Consider the following 23,190-nt stretch of genomic DNA (forward strand, 5'->3'; position numbering starts at 1 on the left):
TTACTCTCTTCCAAAGAATGGTCCTCTTAATAAATCTGTAGTTGTTTGCCAAGAGTAGGAAGGACACATAAAAAGCAAGCACTCGACCCAACCTTCCTCTCCTAAAACAGACTTAATTCTGTTCATTAAAAAAAAAAAACATGCACAGAAAACAGCAATACCTTGCTTCCTTTGTCAATGGGAAAACACATCAATTCTATATTTTTGTGTGTTTGTCTCCTACATCTAAAGCAGTATATTTAGCATGCTATTAATTCCTCGATATGAAGTTTAGAGATTATCTATTTGTGGTATATGAACACCTAATTTTCTTACCAGTCCCACTTGCAGTCCCAAAGTCCCCATCATCCTTTTCAGTCCTCCCAGGCAAGGCCTGTCATGATTTGTTGTTAATTTCAGCCACTGGAATTGATTTTTTTCTTTCCTAATGACCACGCAAAATAGACCACTGTGGGGCCAACTGACTCCGCATACTGTACTCACTTTCTCTTGTGGTTATTGTTTTCTTTTCCCTTGAGATTGTCTGAGCTTTACTTTGAAAATACATAACCTGTCTTAAATGAGCTTTTTCTTTTCCAATTTCTTTTAACCACAGTTCCCTTTCTGCCAACAGAAAACGGAAGGGGGGGGATTATGAGTGGAAACCAGGTTTTACCCATTAACTCCCTTCCTGAGCTCCTTCCTGACCCCAGTATAGAAGTGGCTTCTTAGATGTTTCCTTGGAGCCCAGCTGTAAGCGACACTGGCTCTGACCTTCTGGTTATGATTAAACTCCTATTTAACTTCAGAGCACTAAGAGCATAAATGAAAGGGTAGCCTTTGAGGCTGTAGGCTAGCCTAGTGCACTGTGGGTCTTGTCTTAAAAACGGCAAAACGCTTCTTCCTTCTTGTGGATCTAAATACAATGGATGTCACCACCATCACTTGCCTGTTTAGCTTTCTTAAACATCCACCTACGAATGAGATGAGATCTCTCCCCAGACTGGTGTCAAACCATGTACATGGCCAGAGACAATCCACTTCAGACAACTCAAACTAATTATGATTTTACTCCTTACAGTAACTTCTCAACTTGCAATGGACCAATAGTTAAGAAGGCTTTGATATGTGTAAGTCAGTGCAAGGCATAAAAGGTATTCTAAAATTTCTGAATGGATAGATGTATGAATGAATGAATGGATGGATAGACAGATATATGAATAAATGAATGAAAGGGAATAGGAATAAAAATGGAAGACTATTATGAATCTTGGATGGGTTGGTTTTTTTTTAAGACAAAGGATTACCTTAACTTAGTCAAAACTAGTGTCGACTACATGTTAAGTAGCTAGGTATTACACCTTCAAAACCGAGTTGTTTCTAGATCTAGCTTGCTCTATAAGGAAAGCTGCAGATATAGAATGAAATTCTCATCTTCTCTTCTCGTCTACTGTCACCTTCCTTGTGAGATTTCAAATTCTGCGTGTCACAGAAGCTAAATTTAACAGCTGAAATTAATGATGAACATTGAACTTCTATAGTTGTCAGGCTCTCTTACATTTAATATAGCTCAAATAAGACATGTCACAATGAATTCCAAGTCTGACTTCTAATGAAGTGAGTAGTCTGTAGGCCTCGGAGGAACACTTCCTACAGGGAGCTCTCACTTTGTTCTCGTTATTTGAAAAGGAGCTGCGTTGGGTGTGAAGGCAGCCACGTGGATTTTAATGAACAAGCAGCCCCATTTTAGGAGGAATGATGAATGTCGACTGACAACACTAATGGAGCCCTACCAACACAGACCTTTTAGAAATCATTTTCTGCATAAATAATATAGCATAGGTAGGGAAGGTGTAGACACCTCACCAAGGAACTTTTCTACAAAACCTGGTCCTTCTCACACTATCCATGCAAGGCCTGTGTGTTCATACTTGCCTGTGTCACTTTATAGTATTATTAGATTTAAATTAAATGCAGCATCCAACACTTGGTATAAATAATTGTTAACTGCCGTTGTTTATACAACCTATAATTAAAATTCAGGTAACCTGCTGTCTTAGTCAGGGTTTATATTTTGCACAAAATGTCATGACCAAGAAGCACGTTGGGGAGGAAAGGGTTTATTCAGCTTACACTTCCATATTGCTGTTCATCACCAAAGGAAGTCAGGACAGGAACTCACACAGGGCCAGAACTTGGAGGCAGAGGCCATGGAGGGATGTTACTTACTGGCTTGCTTCCCCTGGATTTCTCCGATTACTTTCTTATAGAACCCAGAACTACCAGCCCAGGGATGGTACCCCCCCACCATGGGCTGGGCTCTCCTGCCCTTGATCACTAATTGAGAAAATGCTTTACAGCTGGATCTCATGGAGGCATTTCCTCAAGGGAGGCTCCTTTCTCTTTGATAGCTCCAGCTTCTGTCAACTTGACACACAAAACCAGCCAGTACACCTACCAATAAATTCTTTATGAAGTTCTAAGTCCCTACATGAAGTCTGACATAGAAATAAGCAAAGAATGGGCTAAATTAATTTCCTCAGAACAACAGAATTAATGAAAACACAGCACATATTTGGAGACAAACCATAAGGCTCACCTAGGAAACCAGCACTTGTATTTGTACAGTTAAAACAATGTAGCTAGGTGATTCCATTCACATTTAGCTCCAAGACACAGCAGAGATCAAGAGCAAAAATAAAATGCGCCCAGATGATAAGCGTCACCATTGCAGCGCAACAACAGGTTGGCTCTCAAGACAAACGTGACTGACTCCCACTTTAGCACTTTCCTGAGTGTGCTGAGCTGAGCCTCACAGTATAGCGTGACAGCTGCATTCATCAGTGATTCACAGAGCAGGAAGGATTGCTGATTTTGAACGTTTAAAAATAAATTCTAATAAGCACTGTCGGTACAGTATGACAGCATCAAAAACACTACAGGAGTCCGAAGACTAGAACTCTAAATTAATTAAATTAATGGAGAGCTGGAGGCATTTATTTGGACCTTTAAATTCTCTGGATTGTAATCCTCTGTTGCCTTGGTCTACTTTTCTGATCATGGTATTAAACAAAACATTGAAGGTACACTGAGGGGTTGAACTGCGGTTTAAAAACCAAAAACAGGAGGAACAGGATCAGATAATGGCGGTGGGTGGGCACAGAGCACCAAGAGAATGAATGGAAATAAGTAGTCTTGTGGGGAGGGTGAGAGGTGGGTGTACCCTCTAGAGAGTACCGGAGACCTGGGAGGTGAGACACTCTCAGGACTCATTGGGGGTGACCTTAGCCAAAATGCCCAATAATGGAGAGTGGGACGTCTAGAAGATTCCACCTCCAATAGACAGACAAGGCCTCAAGAGGAAGAACTAAGTCACTAACTCACAGTCAAAATTTCTGACCCAGAATTGTTACTGTCTAAAAGATCTGCAGGGACAAAAATAGAGAAGAGACTGAAGGAAAGGTGATACAATGACCAGCCCAACTTGGGATCTATCTCATTGGGGTGCGCCAAGGCCTGATACCATTACTGATGCTATAATGTGATTACAGACAGGAGCCTGGCATGGCTGTCCTCTGAGAGGCTGTACCAGCAGCTGACTAAGACAGAGACAGATACTTACATTCAACCATTGAACTGAATTTGGGGACCCCTATGGTTGAATTAGGGGAAGGATTGATGAAGCTGAAGGGGAGAGCGACCCCATAGGAAGAGCAGCAGTCTCAACTAAGCCAAGGGAGCTCCCAAAGACTGAGCCACCAACCAGAAGCATACAACGGGCAGACTGAGGCCCCTGGCACATGTATAGCAGAGGTCTGCTTGGTCTCAGTGGGAGAGGATGAGTTTAATCCTCTAGAGAACTGAGGCTCCAGGGAAAGGGGTGGCCGGTTGTGGGGAGCACCCTTCCAGAGGCAAAGGGGAAGAGAAATGGGATGAGGACTGTGGGGCTGGGGACTGAGCAGGGGCCAATGATTAGAATATAAATAAATAAAATAATTTTTCAAAAGGAGGGGTTTGGGGGGTTCACCTTGATCACTCTGCCTCTTTGTCATCTTCCTTCCCCAGAAGCCAGGTCAGAAAAATAACTTGAGTACAAAGTGTAGGAGTTAAAATGTTTTGAGTCGGGTGAGCAGTGCAAGACTACAGACCCAATGCTTTAGGAAGCTGAAGCAGGAGGCTCATTGGAGCAAGGAATTCAGCACTGACCTGAACAATTCAGTAAGACTCAAAAACAAACAAACAAAAACAACAAAAAAAAACAAACCACAGTTTAAGGGCTCCTGATATCACCATAACCTTGACTAATTCCTAAACCCTATTGCATCCATCTGTTTCCCTGACATCTTTCTCCCCTTCGAGACCTCGGGTATCTCACAATTTTTTTTCAATGACTTGTGCCTCAGAACTTTCTAGCATTTGCTTCCTTGAGAGGTCTTTAATTCTTTAGATCTCTACATGAAACCCTAGAAGTACATTTTTTCAGTAATGAACAACCCTAGCTAAATGATAATATCTCTTGCTACCATAGCAGTGTATTTCAGGGCATCAAAATGAACCTAATCTCATGTAACCAACTCATTTTTTTTTTTTATTAACTTGAGTATTTCTTATATACATTTAATGTTATTCCCTTTCCGGTTTCGGGACAAACATCCTTCCCCCCCCCTTCCTTATGGGTGTTCCACCCTCCCCCATTGCCGCCCTCCCCTGACAGTCTAGTTCACTGGGGGTTCAGTATTAGCAGGACCCAGGGCTTCCCCTTCCACTGGTGCTCTTACTAGGATATTCATTGCTACCTATGAGGTCAGAGTCCAGGGTCAGTCCATATATAGTCTTTAGGTAGTGGCTTAGTCCCTGGTGGTTGCTTGGCATTGTTGTACATATGGGGTCTCAAGCCCCTTCAAGCTCTTCCAGTTCTTTCTCTGATTCCTTCAACGGGGATCCCGTTCTCAGTTCAGTGGTTTGCTGCTGGCATTCGCCTCTGTATTTGCTGTATTCTGGCTGTGTCTCTCAGGATCGATCTACATCCGGCTCCTGTCGGTCTGCACTTCTTTGCTTCATCCATCTTGTCTAATTGGGTGGCTGTATATGTATGGTCCACATGTGGGGCAGGCTCTGAATGGGTGTTCCTTCAGTCTCTGTTTTAATCTTTGCCTCTCTCTTCCCTGCCAAGGGTCTTCTTGTTCCCCTTTTAAAGAAGGGTGAAGCATTCACATTTTGATCATCCGTCTTGAGTTTCATTTGTTCCTAGGCATCTAGGGGTAATTCAAGCATTTGGGCTAATAGCCACTTATCAGTGAGTGCATACCATGTATGTCTTTCTGTGATTGGGTTAGCTCACTCAGGATGATATTTTCCAGTTCCAACCATTTGCCTACAATTTCATAAAGTCGTTGTTTTTTGATAGCTGAGTAATATTCCATTGTGTAGATGTACCACATTTTCTGTATCCATTCCTCTGTTGAAGGGCATCTGGGTTCTTTCCAGCTTCTGGCTATTATAAATAAGGCTGCGATGAACATAGTGGAGCCGTGTCTTTTTTTTATATGTTGGGGCATCTTTGGGTATATGCCCAAGAGAGGTATAGCTGGATCCTCAGGCAGTTCAATGTCAATTTTCTGAGGAACCTCAGACTGATTTTCAGAATGGTTGTACCAGTCTGCAACCCCACCAACAATGGAGGGTGTTCCTCTTTCTCCAGCATCCTGCCAGCATTTGCTGTCACCTGAGTTTTGATCTTAGCCATTCTCACTGGTGTGGTGAAATCTCAGGGTTAATTTTTTGATTTGCATTTCCCTGATGACTAAAGATGTTGAACATTTCTTTAGGTGTTTCTCAGCCATTCGGCATTCCTCAGCTGTGAATTCTTTGTTTAGCTCTGAACCCCATTTTTTTATAGGGTTATTTGTCTCCCTGCGGTCTAACTTTTTGAGTTCTTTGTATATTTTGGATGTAAGGCCTCTATCTGTTGTAGGATTGGTAAAGATCTTTTCCCAAGCTGTTGGTTGCCGTTTTGTCCTAACCACAGTGTCCTTTGCCTTACAGAAGCTTTGTAGTTTTATGAGATCCCATTTGTAGATTCTTGATCTTAGAGCATAAGCCATTGGTGTTTTTGTTCAGGAAATTTTTCCAGTGCCCATGTGTTCCAGATGCTTCCTAGTTTTTCTTCTATTAGTTTGAGTGTGTCTGGTTTGATGTGGAGGTCCTTGATCCACTTGGACTTAAGCTTTGTACAGGGTGATAAGCATGGATCGATCTGCATTCTTCTACATGTTGACCTCAGTTGAACCAGCACCATTTGCTGAAAATACTATCTTTTTTCCATTGGATGGTTTTGGCTCCTTTGTCAAAAATCAAGTGACCATAGGTATGTGGGTTCATTTCTGGGTCTTCAATTCTATTCCATTGGTCTATCTGTCTGTCTCTGTACCAATACCATGCAGTTTTTATCACTATTGCTCTGTAATACTGCTTGAGTTCAGGGATATTGATTCCCCTGAAGTCCTTTTTTGTTGAGGATAGTTTTAGCTATCCTGGGTTTTGTTATTCAGATGAATTTTGCAAATTGTTCTGTCTAACTCTTTGAAGAATTGGATTGGTATTTTGATGGGGATTGCATTGAATCTGTAGATCGCTTTTTGGTAAAATGGCCATTTTTACTATATTAATCCTGCCAATCCATGAGCATGGGAGATCTTTCCATCTTCTGAGGTCTTCTTCAATTTCTTTCTTCAGAGTCTTGAAGTTCTTGTTGTACAAATCTTTTACTTGCTTGGTTAAAAGTCACACCAAGGTACTTTATATTATTTGGGTCTATTATGAAGGGTGTCGTTTCCCTAATTTCTTTCTCGGCTTGTTTCTCTTTTGTGTAGAGAAAGGCTACTGATTTATTTGAGTTAATTTTATACCCAGCCACTTTGCTGAAGTTGTTTATCAGCTTTAGTAGTTCTCTGGTGGAACTTTTGGGATCATAAATATACTATCATATCATCTGCAAATAGTGATATTTTGACTTCTTCTTTCCGATCTGTATCCCTTGACCTCCTTTTGTTGTCTGATTGCTCTGGCTAGAACTTCAAGAACTATATTGAATAAGTAGGGGAGAGTGGGCAGCCTTGTCTAGTCCCTGATTTTTAGTGGGATTGCTTCAAGTTTCTCTCCATTTAGTTTAATGTTAGCCACTGGTTTGCTGTATATGGCTTTTACTATGTTTAGGTATGGGCCTTGAATTCCTATTCTTTCCAGGACTTTTATCATGAAGGGGTGTTGAATTTTGTCAAATGCTTTCTCAGCATCTAATGAAATGATCATGTGGTTTTGTTCTTTCAGTTTGTTTATATAATGGATCACGTTGATGGTTTTCCGTATATTAAACCATCCCCGCATGCCAGGGATGAAGCCTACTTGATCATGGTGGATGATTGTTTTGATGTGCTCTTGGATTCAGTTTGCCAGAATTTTGTTGAGTATTTTTGCGTCGATGTTCATAAGGGAAATTGGTCTGAAGTTCTCTTTCTTTGTTGGGTCTTTGTGTGGTTTAGGTATAAGAGTAATTGTGGCTTCATAGAAGGAGTTCAGTAGTGCTCCATCTCTTTCAATTTTTTGGAATAGTTTGGATAATATTGGTATGAGGTCTTCTATGAAGGTCTGATAGAATTCTGCACTAAACCCGTCTGGACCTGGGCTCTTTTTGGTTGGGAGACCTTTAATGACTGCTTCTATTTCCTTAGGAGTTATGGGGTTGTTTAACTGGTTTATCTGTTCCTGATTTAACTTCGGTACCTGGTATCTGTCTAGGAAATTGTCCATTTCCTGCAGATTTTCAAGTTTTGTTGAATATAGGCTTTTATAGTAAGATCTGATGATTTTTGAATTTCCTCTGAATCTGTAGTTATGTCTCCTTTTTCATTTCTGATTTTGTTAATTTGGACACACTCTCTGTGTCCTCTCGTTAGTCTTGCTAAGGGTTTATCTATCTTGTTGATTTTCTCAAAGAACCAACTTTTGGTTCTGTTGATTCTTTCTATGGTCCTTTTTGTTTCTACTTGGTTGATTTCAGCTCTGAGTTTTATTATTTCCTGCCTTCTACTCCTCCTGGGTGTATTTGCTTCTTTTTGTTCTAGAGCTTTTAGGTGTGCTGTCAAGCTGCTGACATATGCTCTTTCCTGTTTCTTTCTGCAGGCACTCAGCGCTATGAGTTTTCCTCTTAGCACAGCTTTCATCGTGTCCCATAAGTTTGGGTATGTTGTACCTTCATTTTCATTAAATTCTAAAAAGTTTTTAATTTCTTTCTTTATTTCTTCCTTGACCAGGTTATCATTGAGTAGAGCATTGTTCAATTTCCACTTACATGTGGGCATTCTTCCCTTATTTTTATTGAAGACCAGCTTTAGGCCGTGGTGGTCCGATAGCACACATGGGATTATTTCTATCTTTCTGTACCTGTTGAGGCCCGTTTTTTGACCAATTATATGGTCAATTTTGGAGAAAGTACCATGAGGAACTGAGAAGAAGGTATATCCTTTTGCATTAGGGTAGAACGTTCTATAAATATCCGTTAAGTCCATTTGGCTCATGACTTCTCTTAGTCTGTCTACGTCTCTGTTTAATTTCTGTGTCCATGATCTGTCCATTGATGTGTGGGGGGTGTTGAAGTCTCCTACTATTATTGTGTGAGGTGCAATGTGTGTTTTGAGCTTTAGTAAGGTTTCTTTTACATTATGTAGGTGCCCTTGTATTTGGGGCATAGATATTTAGGATTGAGAGTTCATCTTGGTGGATTTTTCCTTTGATGAATATAAAGTGTCCTTCCTTATCTTTTTGATGACTTTTAGTTGAAAATTGACTTTATTTGATATTAGAATGGCTACTCAGCTTGCTTCTTCTGACCATTTGCTTGGAAAGTTGTTTTCCAGCCTTTCACTCTGAGGTAGTGTCTGTCTTTGTCTCTGATTGTGTTTCCTGTAGGCAGCAGAATGCAGGGGTCCTCGTTCGTATCCAGTTTGTTAATCTATGTCTTTTTATTGGGAGTTGAGGCCATTGATGTTGAGAGATATTAAGGAATAGTGATTATTGCTTCCTGTTATATTCATATTTGGGTGTGTTCTGTTTGTGTGCTTTTCTTCTCTTTGTTTTGTTGCCAAGAGCGATTAGTTTCTTGCCTCTTCTTGGGTATAGCTTGCCTCCTTATGTTGGGCTTTACCATTTATTATCCTTTGTAGTGCTGGATTTGTAGAAAGATATTGTGTAAATTTGGTTTTGTCATGGAATATCTTGGTTTCTCCATCTATGTTAATTGAGAGTTTTTGCAGGATACAGTAGCCTGGGCTGGCATTTGTGTTCTCTTAGGGTCTGTATGACATCAGTCCAGGATCTTCTGGCCTTCATAGTTTCTGGCGAAAAGTCTGGTGTGATTCTGATAGGTCTGCCTTTATATGTTACTTGACCTTTTTCCTTACTGCTTTTAATATTCTTTCTTTATTTTGTGTGTTTGGTGTTTTGACTATTATGTGACGGGAGGTGTTTCTTTTCTGGTCCAATCTATTTGGAGTTCTGTAGGCTTCTTGTATGCCTATGGGTATCTCTTTTTTTACGTTAGGGAAGTTTTCTTCTATGATTTTGTTGAAGATATGTACTGGTCCTTTGAGCTGGGAGTCTTCACTCTCTTCTATACCTATTATCCTTAGGGTTTGATCTTCTCATTGAGTCCTGGATTTCCTGTATGTTTTGGACCAGTAGCTTTTCCGCTTTACATTATCTTTGACAGTTGAGTCAATGATTTCTATGGAATCTTCTGCTCCTGAGATTCTCTCTTCCATCTCTTGTATTCTGTTGGTGAAGCTTGTATCTACAGCTCCTTGTCTCTTCTTTTGGTTTTCTATATCAGGGTTGTTTCCATGTGTTTCTTTCTTGATTGCTTCTATTTCCATTTTTAATTCCTTCAACTGTTTGATTGTGTTTTCCTGGAATTCTTTCAGGTATTTTTGTGTCTCCTCTCTATGGGCTTCTACTTGTTTATTTATGTTTTCCTGGTATTCTTTCAGGCATTTTTGCAATTCCTCTCTGTAGGCTTCTACTTGTTCTCTAAGGGAGTTCGTCGTGTCTTTCTTGAAGTCCTCCAGCATCATGGTCAAATATGATTTTGAATCTAGATCTTGCTTTTCTGGTGTGTTTGGATATTCCATATTTGTTTTGATGGGAGAATTGGGCTCCGATGGTGCCATGTAGTCTTGGTTTCTGTTGCTTGGGTTCCTGCGCTTGCCTCTCGCCATCAAATTATCTCTAGTGTTACTTTGTTCTGCTATTTCTGACAGTGGCTAAACTGTCCTATAGGCCTGTGTGTCAGGAGTGCTGTAGACCTGTTTTCCTCTCTTTCAGTCAGTTATGGGGACAGAGTGTTCTGCTTTTTAGTGATGTGTAGTTTTCCTTTCTACAGGTCTTCAGCTGTTCCTGTGGACCTGTGCCTTGAGTTCACCAGGCAGGTCACTTGCAGCAGATAAGTTAGTCTTACCTGTGGTCCCAGGCTCAAGTTCGCTCTCGGGGTGCTGCCCACGGAGCTCTCCGTGGCGGCAGCAACCTGGAAGATCTCGCCGCCCCTTCCGGGAACCTCCGTGCACCAGGGTTCCAGATGGATTCTGGTGCTTTCCTCTGGAATCAGTAATGTGTGCAGAGAGCAGTCTCTTCTGGTTTTGCAGGCATGTCTGCCTCTCTGAAGGTTTAGCTCTCCCTCCCACGGGATTTGGGTGCAGAGAACTGTTTATCCGGTCTGTTTCCTTCAGGTTCCGGCGGTGTCTCAGGCAGGGCTCCTGCCTCTCCTGGGCCCTCTCCCACAGGAACCCAGAGGCCTTGTACAGTTTCCTCTTGGGCCAGGGATGTGGGCAGGGGTGGGCAGTGTTGGTGGTCTCTTCCGCTCTGCAGCCTCAGGAGTGCCCACCTGACCAGGCGGTAAGGTCTCTCTCCCACGGGGTCTGGGAGCAGAGAGCTCTCATTTTTTTACATATTAAAAGAATGTTTTAGGAATGGGTTGTTCCCATGTCACCAGGTACTGGGGAAATACACCAAATCACAACCTCTCACCTCAGAGTCAAATGGCCATGCCCTTTCTAGTTGTCAAAAGAGTGTCTCCAGGATACCTTACACAGTATCCACTCCAGTGTCCCAAGGGCACCTCCATGGCGATGGCCCTCTTTGATGCTCTGTGCTTCCTTCCCCCATGACTCATGTTAGGATGTTCATCTCCTATCAATGCCTAACAGCATCAGAGCTTGCTCAAGGTTTAAAGCATTCATCTCTGCATCTACAAGTATGAGAAGAACACTAAGTTTACCACAATGGCCAACACGCTTTTGGTACTGCAATGTGGTTCAGAGACTTCTGACTGACTTGGAGCTGTAAAATACCATGTGACCTGTGGGCTAACTGGGGCAGCCTTCTTGCTCTCAGAAATACACTTCCATAGTTGCAGTATCTCCGAGCTCCACAGAAGTTCATCTAATGAAAGGACTTGAAAGGAAATCACAAGACTTGGGTGGGAAGAGGGCAAAGGGGAGGAGCAAAGACACACCAGGCCTGCAGTGTGAGACAGAACATCAGAAGGAGGAAATGAAATGGGTTTTTGCTTCTTCCTCTGGTTCCTTCCTAATTGTCAAAGCTTGTTATAAGCTACCAGATGCTGAACTTTATAAGAGAATATTTAATCGGTAGTACAAAGAAGCCAATATCAGGTCTCTCTTTAGTCTTTCCACAGTATCACAGAAGCCTGCTTGTCTGCATGCCCAGTGCCTTCTCCCTGACCACCCTCACCATAATGGTGAAAGCAGGTGAACTATTTTTTACATATGCTTACACTTCACTGTGGAATGCTGTGCTTGTTACCAACTAAGTGACTGTCAGGTTACTATGATGACTAAGGTAGGGCATAACAAAAATGGATTAGCTAAACAAAGAAAATCAGGTGCACAGAGTACCGGGCCAGGATAAGCTTGCTCTCACTGAGAAATTCCAGCCTTTCTGTGTATCTACTCAGTAGATCCTAAGAGCTCTCATGGAGCGCTAGTAGAAATAGCCTATTGGCACAGAGATGTTTGGCTATTTCTGAATTTTGTTACTCCTAGGCATTATGTCTACGCAACTTATTTAAAGATACAAGGTTTAATCCCAGTCCTTTAAATAGCTGCTATAACAAACTGTTTCGGATAATTAAGTAATGCAAGTTAACAGTCAATCAATCAAACTCATAGTCATGTTAGATACTACTCTGGATTTTCACAAAAATATACATTCTGAGTAGTATAGATAATAGGTAGCTGGAGACGGGTAATGTTTGCTTGTTCAGATAGATATGCTATAAACAGATAGGTGGTCTTCAAAAGCATCAAAGATCCACAGGATATGGCATTTAAAATCATTTCATTATTAAAAAATCTTTTGACTATGAGACAGAGTTACTGCTGATAATACCCCTGTTCCACTTCAAAGAAGAATATGAGAATCAATAATCTCCATGTGGTGTTGTTTCATTTGTGGCAAGCTAGTCATTAGGGGAAAAAAAGGACCAGCTTTATGTGCACACAGAATAGGTCAAATGGACACAGGATAGTCAACTGCTCAACTTTGCCAAGACAGGGTAAGCCAGTCCTTCATAATTCCTGCTTCACTTAAAGTCTTTTCAGATCCTCCATTGTTATAAGGCATATTAGGGACTGTCCAGGCAGTAAGCAAATTCTGTTGTTTCTATGATTTTTAGAAGCTGCATCCCTGTGCTTCTTGCATACTCAAATAATATTTATTCCTTCTCAAATCTCTGAGGAGGCTGAAGACTAGATAGTTATAGTCTCACAATTAAACTTAAGTTGTTTAAGATTTAAGAAGTTGTTCTGGGTCTAAAAAGATGTTTTTAGAATGGTAATACAGGTTAAGATAATAAATGATTTAAACACAAATTTCTAACTTACTGATAGGATAGATGATAAAATACTTTATCTAAATTGCCAAATATAATGGACTGGGCATTATCAATGTATACTATACCTTATAACTTTCAGAATTGTTATAATTGTATTCAATTTATCTAAAAGAAAAGGAGCTTTTTATTGGATTAAAAAGGGGAAATGTTGAGGTTTGGTCTGTTGCTCTGTATTGTAATACTAAGTGTGGGTTGCCCCAGAGACAAGAGAGACACACATAGACCCAAGTGATACTGTGTGACCTTGCCCACAAGTTATTTCTGATTGGTAAATAAAGATGGCTACAGCCTATTGCTGGGAAGAATTGAGATAGGCAGTGCTTGGTATTAAGAAGGAAGCCAGCATGGGCCAGGTGAGTCATAAAACAATGGCCATGTGGGTGGGCTATTTGGAGGATGGAACTCAGCAAATTATATAATGGGAGTGTTGGGTGGGAAATAGACACAATAGTATTTAGAAGGCAGATATCTGCCCAGCACTAGTGATGTTCATGAAATATTATAAATATAAAGGTTGTATGTCTTTTATCCAGGAACTAACTGGTCTAAGACAGGGTAGAAACCCTGGATTGGGATTAAATATTTCTACAACAATTACGAGTGATCTTTAAATGTGGATGAAGTAGCAGTTAGTAATACTCTCAGGGGGAGAGTAGCCAACCGAGACAAGGGATGTGTCAAGCCATTTCCCTGAAACTGAAGACGTTTTAGGGTTTTGAGGCCCCGCCTCTTCAACAGGATTATCATGTTAGCTGAGCTCTCTCTCTCTCTCTCTCTCTCCTCCCTCCCTCCCTCCCCCCCTCTCTCTCTCTCTCTCTCTCTCTCTCTGTAGAGGCTGAACCTTGCCATCTTTAGTCTCTCTATAGCAGATATCAGGGATAAGTAGGAAATCTTTTCCACTCACACTAAAGAGTAGAAGCTTAGTTTTTCTTAGTATAACTTTTTCTCTGCCTTTAAAAATATGTAGCATTAGATTGGCAAACTCAAACTTACATAGTTTAAAAATATTAGCTTAATTATAGTCCATAAGACTTATGTTAAAGTTTTTACTGGATGTTGGATTGTGTCGTGTCCACATTGAAGAGTTATTTGTTTCTCAACGATTTTATCAAAAGGGAGACATAAAAGGGCAAACACATATAAACATGTCTGTGTTCTTAGTGTGATGGTACCAGGACCTTGTGTGTGCTAAGTGTTCATCTTACGACAAAGTTACAAATAGCTCAGGCCCCTCAGAATTTTAATTTTTTTTTTATCAAAGTAGACTACTTTTTCTTCCAAACTATATAGACTAATTAACAGTCAGCATAGAAAAACTAATAAGCTTTTCAGGATGGTAAAAACACAAGCAAAAACTACCACTAATTATGAATCAATCCAAGGCAAAATTACCCCAAAAATCTTTCACATTTGTTGCTTTTAGTAACACATTTGGTCTAAAATAAATGAGACTAATAGGCTTCAGTCCATTTTTATAATTCTCTTTCAGAAAAAAAGTAAAGAGAAGATAAAAATCAGCATCAAAATATCTACATGAGACCCGTGCTCCCAGATAGATTAGACTAAATCAGAAAAATCATTCCTGAAGATTTATTCTCAACTTCAGAACAACACGATTACTCCTCTTACTCCCTCAGAACCCAAATCTCTCACTGTATTAAAAAGCAAATATAACCCTTCCTCAGAAACAAAGCTCTCTCTAGTGTCCTCAAGAAGAAAGGCTTTGCCTTCTCTTGTTTACAGTAAATGTCAAGTGCAGCTCAAATGCTTTGCCCTCAGTCAGACCCCTGGGGACAGATTTCAGCACTCAGTACTGAGAAGGAAGCACTTGGTTCCCACTGTTGGCGGCGATGGCAGTGTCAGGAAAGTTTTGCAAAGGCCAAGGAGGTTTAGGGGAAGAACACCCAGATTCCAGGCTTGCTCTTGCTCTCTCTTTCCATTTGATTTTTACTGGAATATTTAATGTCTATGGAGTTTGGCTTGTCTATCTGCAGCATGGAAATAAGATCTGCAACGATGAAGAGAAAACAATGAACATCAACAACTGGGAAGGGTTAAGAGTGCTCGATGTGCTCAGAGTATCACGATCTCAATTATGAATCAATCTAACAAGAACTCACTGCGCCTGACTAATATTTTCTCTACTCAGAAATGGCACCATTGTGCCCCAGGCTCACAGCACAGAGTCCAAGCTCTTGTGGAGCTTCCCAGATGAAAAGGTTTGGGAAGGTGTGTAGAAAGGCACTAAGAGAAAGCCCGTGTGGTGCCTTGAGCCTGAGTGATGTGTGGGGGTGAGCCACACAGGTTGTCTAGGGGAGAGCATTCAAAGCACACAGAAAACCAAGTACAAAAACCATGATGCAGGGTTCTGCTTGGACTGTTCCAGACTTTCAAGAAGGGAGTCCAGTGGAAGTAGAGGGAGGGAGAGAGCAGTAGCAGTGATGGGGGAATGTAGTCAAACCATACCATGTACACTTTAGAGACAACAGTGAGGAACAGTCTTGAATCTAAGTGATATGGGAAGCCACTGGAGGGTTTCTGGACTGAGAAAGAGATGGCATGGCCGTGTGCTTGTACATTCATGTGTTCATGCATGTGTGCATGCATGCATGCGTATAAAATAAACATATATATAGATAGATACATACATATATACATAAACACACACACATATATGCACACACACAATATATAAAGTTTGCTTGCACCTAACCCTCCCACCTTTGCTCTCTAAGAAGAACATAATTAATCCCCCTATAATCACTGTCCTAGTCTCCCACTGCTCTAATTTCTAATCCCTTATCTATCATAACACTAAGGTCCCTGTGAAACTCTGCCCGGACCATCAGCTGTCTCTGAAAATGCTCTACACATCTCACGGGAAACTTGTTGTCACCTCTCAAAAATGAACTGTCTATTCAGCCGCATGACCTGTTGTACAGCCTTCTATCATAAATGCATAAGCAGACTGCCATGTCTGAAGAAGAACCATATCTCTTAATTTTTCTTTCCTCAGTGCCCATCACATAGTAGTCCTTGATAAACATTTGATGCCTGCATACACAGGTGACCCGACACACCCACATAAGGTTTTCCTACCAAATTTCAAGGCAAAGCATCAAAGAACATTCCTTTGTCCATTCATCAAAGACAGCAGACACTCTGCCTGCCGCCCATTGGGTGTTATTCCATTTGCCTATAGCTTTGTACTCATGGTAACTACCAAAAGAAAGACCGAAGGGGTGAGTTGGGACAGCAGCCACACCATGGAGGAGACTAAAATCCTGGAAACCAGGATGGCTTACAGACATTGGGGGAAGGGAGCTGATCCCATACAGCAGATAGGCTAAGGTAACCCAGGCAGTGCTGACTGTACCAAGATTTAAAGAGTAACTCCTTAGTTCATGTATTTGATTACAAGAGATTGGAAGACCTTTAGGGCACTACATCAGGGACCTAAATATGAGTAAGGAGAGGAAAAACAGAGCAAGAAGACTACGGAGCATGAGGATCACGTTTGTGGCGATCCGGTGCAAGCTGAAGGGCACGATGGTGATGGTTTAGATATAAAAGTGGGGAGATGAGATTCCTCTAGCTGGGTCAGGAAGAAGATGAGAGCATTTAGGTATTAAGAGAGATGGACAATTTCACTTGGGAGCACATTGTAGTTGGGGTAGATCTGGAACATCCAGGTAGAAGTCCTCTAAAAGGAATTAGCAGTACAACTCCGGAGCTCACCAGGGAATTACAGTTGGAGACAAAGGCTTTTCTGGACCCACCTAGTGAAATACCACGGTTGGTACAGAAACAATGTTTTAAACAGTACCCCAAAATGGTATAGAAGATATAAGGCTCAGAGGCCCAGAGACGGAGCTCCAAGTCCTGTTGGGAACTCACAAGGAAAGGAACTGGACATCTGTGGATCCGAGCTGACTGAGCGGCAATGTAGCTCAGCCCATTTTTAAAGGGTTTGGGGAACAGAGAGAACAAGGTAAGGGCAGCGCAGTACAGCTGGATTCATCCTTAAAATTATAATTCAAATGATCCAGATATCACCAATGTTCAAAGAGCACCAATCCCAGCCTAGTAGTATAGAAGAGAGGTTTGAAAACGCTGTCTGCATCCAGGGGGAGAAGACTGTAACACAATATCTGAGAAAATAAAAATAGAGAGAGCTCACCTTCTAAGATGGTTTTGTTTTGTTTTGTTTTGTTCTAAAGCCTTTATCGATGGCCTTCTCGTGAAAGCAATGAGAGTTATGGCTTGGGAAAAGGGGCACGAAGGAGTCTCTCTGAAACTTAAAGTTCCTAAAAGGACAAATCTGGGTAAGATGGGTGGAGGTAGGTGTGTGAAGGCTATCTGAGAGGGCAAGACAGACATGGGCTGGCAGAGATGGAATCAACTCCTAGCCTGGCCACCTCCCTACAGCGGCTTGCCCACATTCCAAACTTACTCAGAGGCCTTCCGAGGAAGTGAGACCAAGTCTGTGCTAGCCACACGTCCAGCTGCTAAGGACCCAGGCTCTTCCTGATTTTCTTTCCAGGACAGAAGACAGAGTAGGTCAAAGATGAAAAGAAGAAAAGTATTGCCTTAGTTAGGGTTTTAGTGCTGTGAACAGACACCATGACCGAGGCGAATCTTAGAAAGAACAACATTTAATTGGGGCTGGCTCCCAGGTTCAGAGGTTCAGTCCATCATCATCAAGATGGGAGCATGGCAGCAACCAGGTAGGCGTGGTGCAGGAGGAGCTGAGAGTTCTACATCTCCATGTGGAACTACTAGAGAACACTGTCTTCTAAGCAGTTAGGAGGAGGGTCTTAAAGCCACAGTGACACTCCTACTCCAACAAGGCCACACTTCCAAATAGTGCCACTCTCTGGGCCAAGCATATTCAAATCATGACAAGTGTGTAAAGGAAGGAAGAAAGGAAGAAAGGAAGAAAGGAAGGAAGGAAGGAAGGAAGGAAGGAAGGAAGGAAGGAAGGAAGGAAGAAAGAAAAGGTGTTTTAAAGGAGGCCAGCTAATGTGCCTGTAACCCTACGGGTGAGTTAGGAAGTGAAAAGGCAGAAAACCACACCTGAAAAACTGGTGGGCAGGTAGGTCCAGACACTTACAAGAACAAGACCACAGTCAAGAGTTCAAGACTACATCTCTTGCCTCCTATTTGAATCCCTTTGTGAACTCTGTGCTCTGTTATAAGCAGCCTGTGGGGGCTGCTTGTGTGCTGTAACACAGCAGCGGTTGCCAAGCCGCCCTGAAATAAAGCATGGGGGGCTAACCAGAAGGGCTGTCAGGAATAAGAAACCTGTCCCTTTCCAGCAGGGAGGACATGGCAAGGGTCATATCCACATGCCATTCAGAGAGTCCAGAAAGGCAGTCTGAAGCAGCATCATACTCCCGGGACCTGAAGTGAGACGTGAGGACGGATGCTTTTCTGGATAGCACTTGGAGTTTATCTAAATGTTATGTGTGAAGAGTCTTTAATAACTATTCTAATCACAACTGTGAATGGTGTAGTCCCAGTACTCTGAGGCAGGAGGATGACCATGAGTTTAAGGTCAGCTATGGCGCCAGGGTGATTTCCAAACAAGCCTGGATTATAGAATGAAACTAACAAACAACCCCTCCCTCCAAGTTTTTGAAAAAAAAGTCTTGATTAGATTTGCTGTTCAAATGAAAGTGTCCGTGGGAAACCCTCCAATTCTAGTGTGAAACAGCCCAATTTCTCACTGAGAAAAGAAGGAAGGGAAGAGGTAAGATGCGTGATCTTGCATTTGTAATGAGCTTTAACAGGGTTTCAACTACGGGTTTGAAGCACCATTTATTTTCCTCTATCAGAAATTCCAACTGAGAAGAAAAGACTTGAGAGAGAGAGAGAGAGAGAGAGAGAGAGAGAGAGAGAGAGAGAGAGAGAATGAATTTGCTAAACACAGGCCTAATGTTTTGAAAATGAATCCAAAATAAGTCAGACTCCATTGCTTATGCACCAACACTACAATAACAACCAAGGGAAAGTTGGATGGAGTTCCCTCCAAATGCATTATATTCCAGAGAAGACTTAGATTTGATTTGCGGCTTGGCGCTCTTCCGCCTCTGAAATGAGCATTTTGGATGCTGTGCAAGGCATCTTGCAGAAGTCGCCTGGCTGTTTCCACTTCTATTATCCCGCGTCCATGCTCTGCTGCTCACTTCCCACTGTTTTCTAAACAACCTATGCTAATTCACACTTAGGACAGTTAGCAGTCACAGCTCTCTTTAACGATGGAACTCCCTGGGCCAGCAAGCGAAGTGCAAAGCTAGCCTGGTGTTCCTACAGGCTGGGCTGGTGCATCACTAAATCAAGCCGGGCAGGCACAGGGCTATTCCACTCAGATTGGTAAACCCTGAAGGATTAATAAAGGAAAAACTAAGGCCATAGCAAGGGAGGGACAGACCACCCAATTGACTTCACCAATCATCAGAAGTTGATGGGTCCTAGACAGGAAAGACAAGAAGTAAGCAAGTTGTAAGAACAGCTCCATTTGTCAGAAGGCTGGGTTTTGCAGTGAGAGACAAGTCTCAATTCAATAGTCATAAGACCTCAAGCAAGTGACTCTTGGCTTTGCTGCCAGAACCAAAACACAAACTAGGGTTGGGGGTAGGGAGCAAGTGGGGTGGGGGGAGGGGGGACTATTATTAGAGGCCATCGATGCTTGCTTTCAAGGCTCGCAGCCTGAGCACAATCACCAGAACCAGAATCAACTCCTCTAAGTTGTCCTCTGACCTCCACACAGATGCTTTGACAAGCGGATGCAAGCACACACACAAACAGACAATAAATAATTACGTGTGTGAATACATAGATAAAGAAATGTAGTGAAGGGCTGGAGAGATAGCTCAGTAGTTAAGAGCACTGACTGCTCTTCCAGAGGTCCTGAGTTCAATTCCCAGCAACCACATGGTGGCTCACAGCCTCACAGCCATCTGTAAGGGGATCTGATGCCCTCTCCTGGTGTGTCTGAAGACAACTACAGTGTACTCATATAAATATAATCTTTATTTAAAGAAATGTAATGAAAAATAAGATACTCATTATCGACTTTATAGGCATGCAAACACAAACGTAGAAATGACCAACAGGCAGTAAAAGCACCATACATGTTAGCTATTTTTAACTTAGGGTAAAAGGAGGAAGAACGTTGAAAATGAACTCCATTAGATGAGTGACTTTGGCTTAGTGTCATTGCCAAATCCTAGCTATGATCAGGTAGCATCTACGAGGCACCCCATAACTGTCTGATAATTTGTCAAAAATGAGCTTCTCAGAAGAAGGATGTTTGCTGTTACCGTAGCTATTATGTTCTAACACTTTCTGGAAAGGACACCGCAGGCTCGGTAAGAGGCGACACCGACCACTTGAAAACAACTACTGTCAGAAACACCATGGGTTTTTCACGTGACCACAGTGAGCGGCGACTATCATCATCTTAAGTCAGGAATCAGCACATCTTCACTGACTTCAGAGACCCTGAGCTTTAACTTGGGAGATGCACACAACTGTTCAAAGAACAGCCTAATACCTGGAGTCCCTCAAAGTTGAACAAGCATCTGGCCAGCAATGAACTGCTACCTTTCTGTGCTCTTTCCCTTTTCAACGTAAATGTCATCACCTTCAATAAGCCAGAGAAAACTAAAAATCACCGTCCGGCGACACGGTACACGGAGGCTCAGTGTACTGTGAACTGTTTCAAACGTGTGAGGAGACATGCGTTACCTTTGCAGAGTGTTCCATGGTGACCACCACTTTGGTTTTGGAACTGGACACTAAATCCATAGCTCCTCCCATTCCTTTCACCATTTTCCCCTGTGAAACAGAAACAGAAACTGAGTTGTCATGCACAATTTACGTTTATCATAAGAGGACGTTCACTCTTAACTTGTCAACTCAAGTCACCGCAGGAAAAACTTACTGTCACTACTCGGTACTCGAACCTTTGCAACCCAAAACTCTGCTATTCTGTTAGCCTTTGGTTAAAGGACAATGCTCAGGATAATCTTTTCAATATGTTTATAATTGCTGCTACTATTATGTGTGCATTTGTGTGAATGACACAAAGATAGGCATGATGTGTCGTGCATGAGGAAGTTACAGGACAACCCTATAGAGCTGCTTCTCTCCTCCCACCTTTCCATAGGTTCTCAGGATCGAACTCAGGACATCAGGCTTGTGCAGCAGGCCCTTCACCTGCTAAGCCATCTCGCCAGCCCTCAGGATGAATATTATTATCTCACTTTTTCTAAGCATTACTAATACTTTTTTTGTTGACAGCTTATTAGTAATAAGATAAGTGAATAAAAAACTAACATAAGAACCTTTGAAGAATTCCTGCAGAAAACAGATCAGACTGAAACCTTGACAGCCATGGCCTTCGTTTCTTTCTTTCAAACGTGTAGTTGTTTTTACCAATTCGCCCATCACAGACACTTTCTAAAGCACTTTTGGGTTTCCTATAGATTCACATCAGTAGGCTGAGGCACGAAAGGAGTCCTCTAGTGGTGACTAATCAGGAAGGTGAGTCTGTCTATCTTTCTGGCTCCGGGCTTTCATCTTGCACTTGGAAAAGAGGGTTAAAAGAACAAAGGGAAAAACCCTCCCATTCAAGCAAAAACAGAGACGAGGAGCTGCATTCAGAAGTGTCCTGCTGTCTCTGATCTGTTCCGACCCACCCCTCCATCTTCCTTATTCATTTATCAGCCGCCTCCGACTGCCATGCACATGCAACGATTCCAACCGCCTGCTCTGTCTCCTGGATCTGTGTTTTGGAAAACACAGGTGTTTCCAAAGATGATGAACTACGTCCTCCCACAGCACAGTGAAAAGACATGACTTCTGGCATAGAAACTTCCATAATGTTTTATTTATTTATTGTTTATAAGCTCAGGCATTTTGTTACAAAATACTCTCCCATCATCTCAGAGCTCTGAGGGGATTAAGAAGGGTACGTGTGGATCTAAAACAGGACCTCAAATCCATGACCTCAGAGACATCTCAGGTAAACACAGCACAATACAGGCATGAATTAGGCGAGCGAGTGGCATGTAGGAAAGAAGGAAGCAGCTGGATACTTTGTGGCTTACAGCCTGCCACCAAGGAGATGGGCAGCAGCTGACAAAGGTGCAGTAGAGAGGTGTGTGGAGGATACAGGATCAGTTAGACTCAGACACGATGCAAAATATACATTTAAATATGCAATTTTAACTTCTCCATCAATGCCTAGTCAGCTGCAGTTCTAACAGGTTCTAACCTTGGGACATAATGATTACAAAGGTTGAAACCATGACAGCCTCTAACAGGGAGCTTGCTCGACTTAACTGAATGTGATGCACACATCTGAAATCACTTCAGTTAGTTAAATACTTAGAGAGAACCTCCTGGGTCCAGAACAGAGCTGGCAGAAACAGCGTGAACCAACTGGAGAGAAGCCACCTGCTTGCTTCTGTTTAAAGGGGCCTCTCTTTACACACTCACTGTCCATGAGGCCTTCAGAGCTCAGTTAAGTGGTCTGATTCTCTAGTCCCCAAAGCACAGGCTGGACATTTCACAGCACCATCTCGACCTCCAAATGCCTGCTTCCAAAAGAGAAAAGTGCCCAAGACTGAACAACTATTAAACTCTGTGTGACATTGCCAAACATCAAACCTCTCTGAATCTGAGTTCAGTATTTATAAACCTAAAATAAGACTATATATCTCTGCCATAAAGCTATGGCATACGATAATGTATGGAAGTGTAAAACAAATTTACAAAGACATTCATATAAATCTTCAGTAATCTCAAACTGTAGAATGGCTGGTGCAAGCTAGATACGACACTAGAAATCTTCAAAAATAAGATCCTTTTCTCTGAAATGTTCACTGTCTAATTAAAGGAGAGTCTCATATATATATATATATATGTACATATATATATCATATATATGGAGAGAAAGAGATGTCTCTATACACAGGCATGTATATGACATATATGTTTATATATATATATGTATATATATAACTACATGTCTATGTTTAGATAGACATGTGTGTCTATGTATATATACAAATACAACATATAATATTAATATTATAAATTATATATATATGTATATATGCTTTAGACCAAGCAAGCTTTCCTTCTCTGAAAGTGGCATAACCCACTTCTCCTTATTCCCAACATGCAGACAAATGACCTTTCCCTATGGTAATTCCCTAGTATATAATTCTACTATT

At 41.8% G+C, this 23,190-nt stretch overlaps 1 protein-coding gene across 1 annotated transcript in view; it reads right to left on the reverse strand.

Annotated features, from left to right (window-relative positions):
- The window catches only part of Oxct1 (3-oxoacid CoA-transferase 1), a 132,209-nt gene that overhangs the window by 15,594 nt on the left and 93,425 nt on the right, over positions 1–23,190 (reverse strand). Inside the window, exon 14 of the mRNA XM_032898826.1 lies at positions 20,696–20,785. Coding sequence (XP_032754717.1) covers positions 20,696–20,785 — 90 coding nt within the window. The remainder of the gene's footprint in view (positions 1–20,695; positions 20,786–23,190) is intronic.

This window comes from Rattus rattus, chromosome 3 (assembly GCF_011064425.1).
Source record: "Rattus rattus isolate New Zealand chromosome 3, Rrattus_CSIRO_v1, whole genome shotgun sequence".
Lineage (NCBI taxonomy): Eukaryota > Metazoa > Chordata > Mammalia > Rodentia > Muridae > Rattus > Rattus rattus.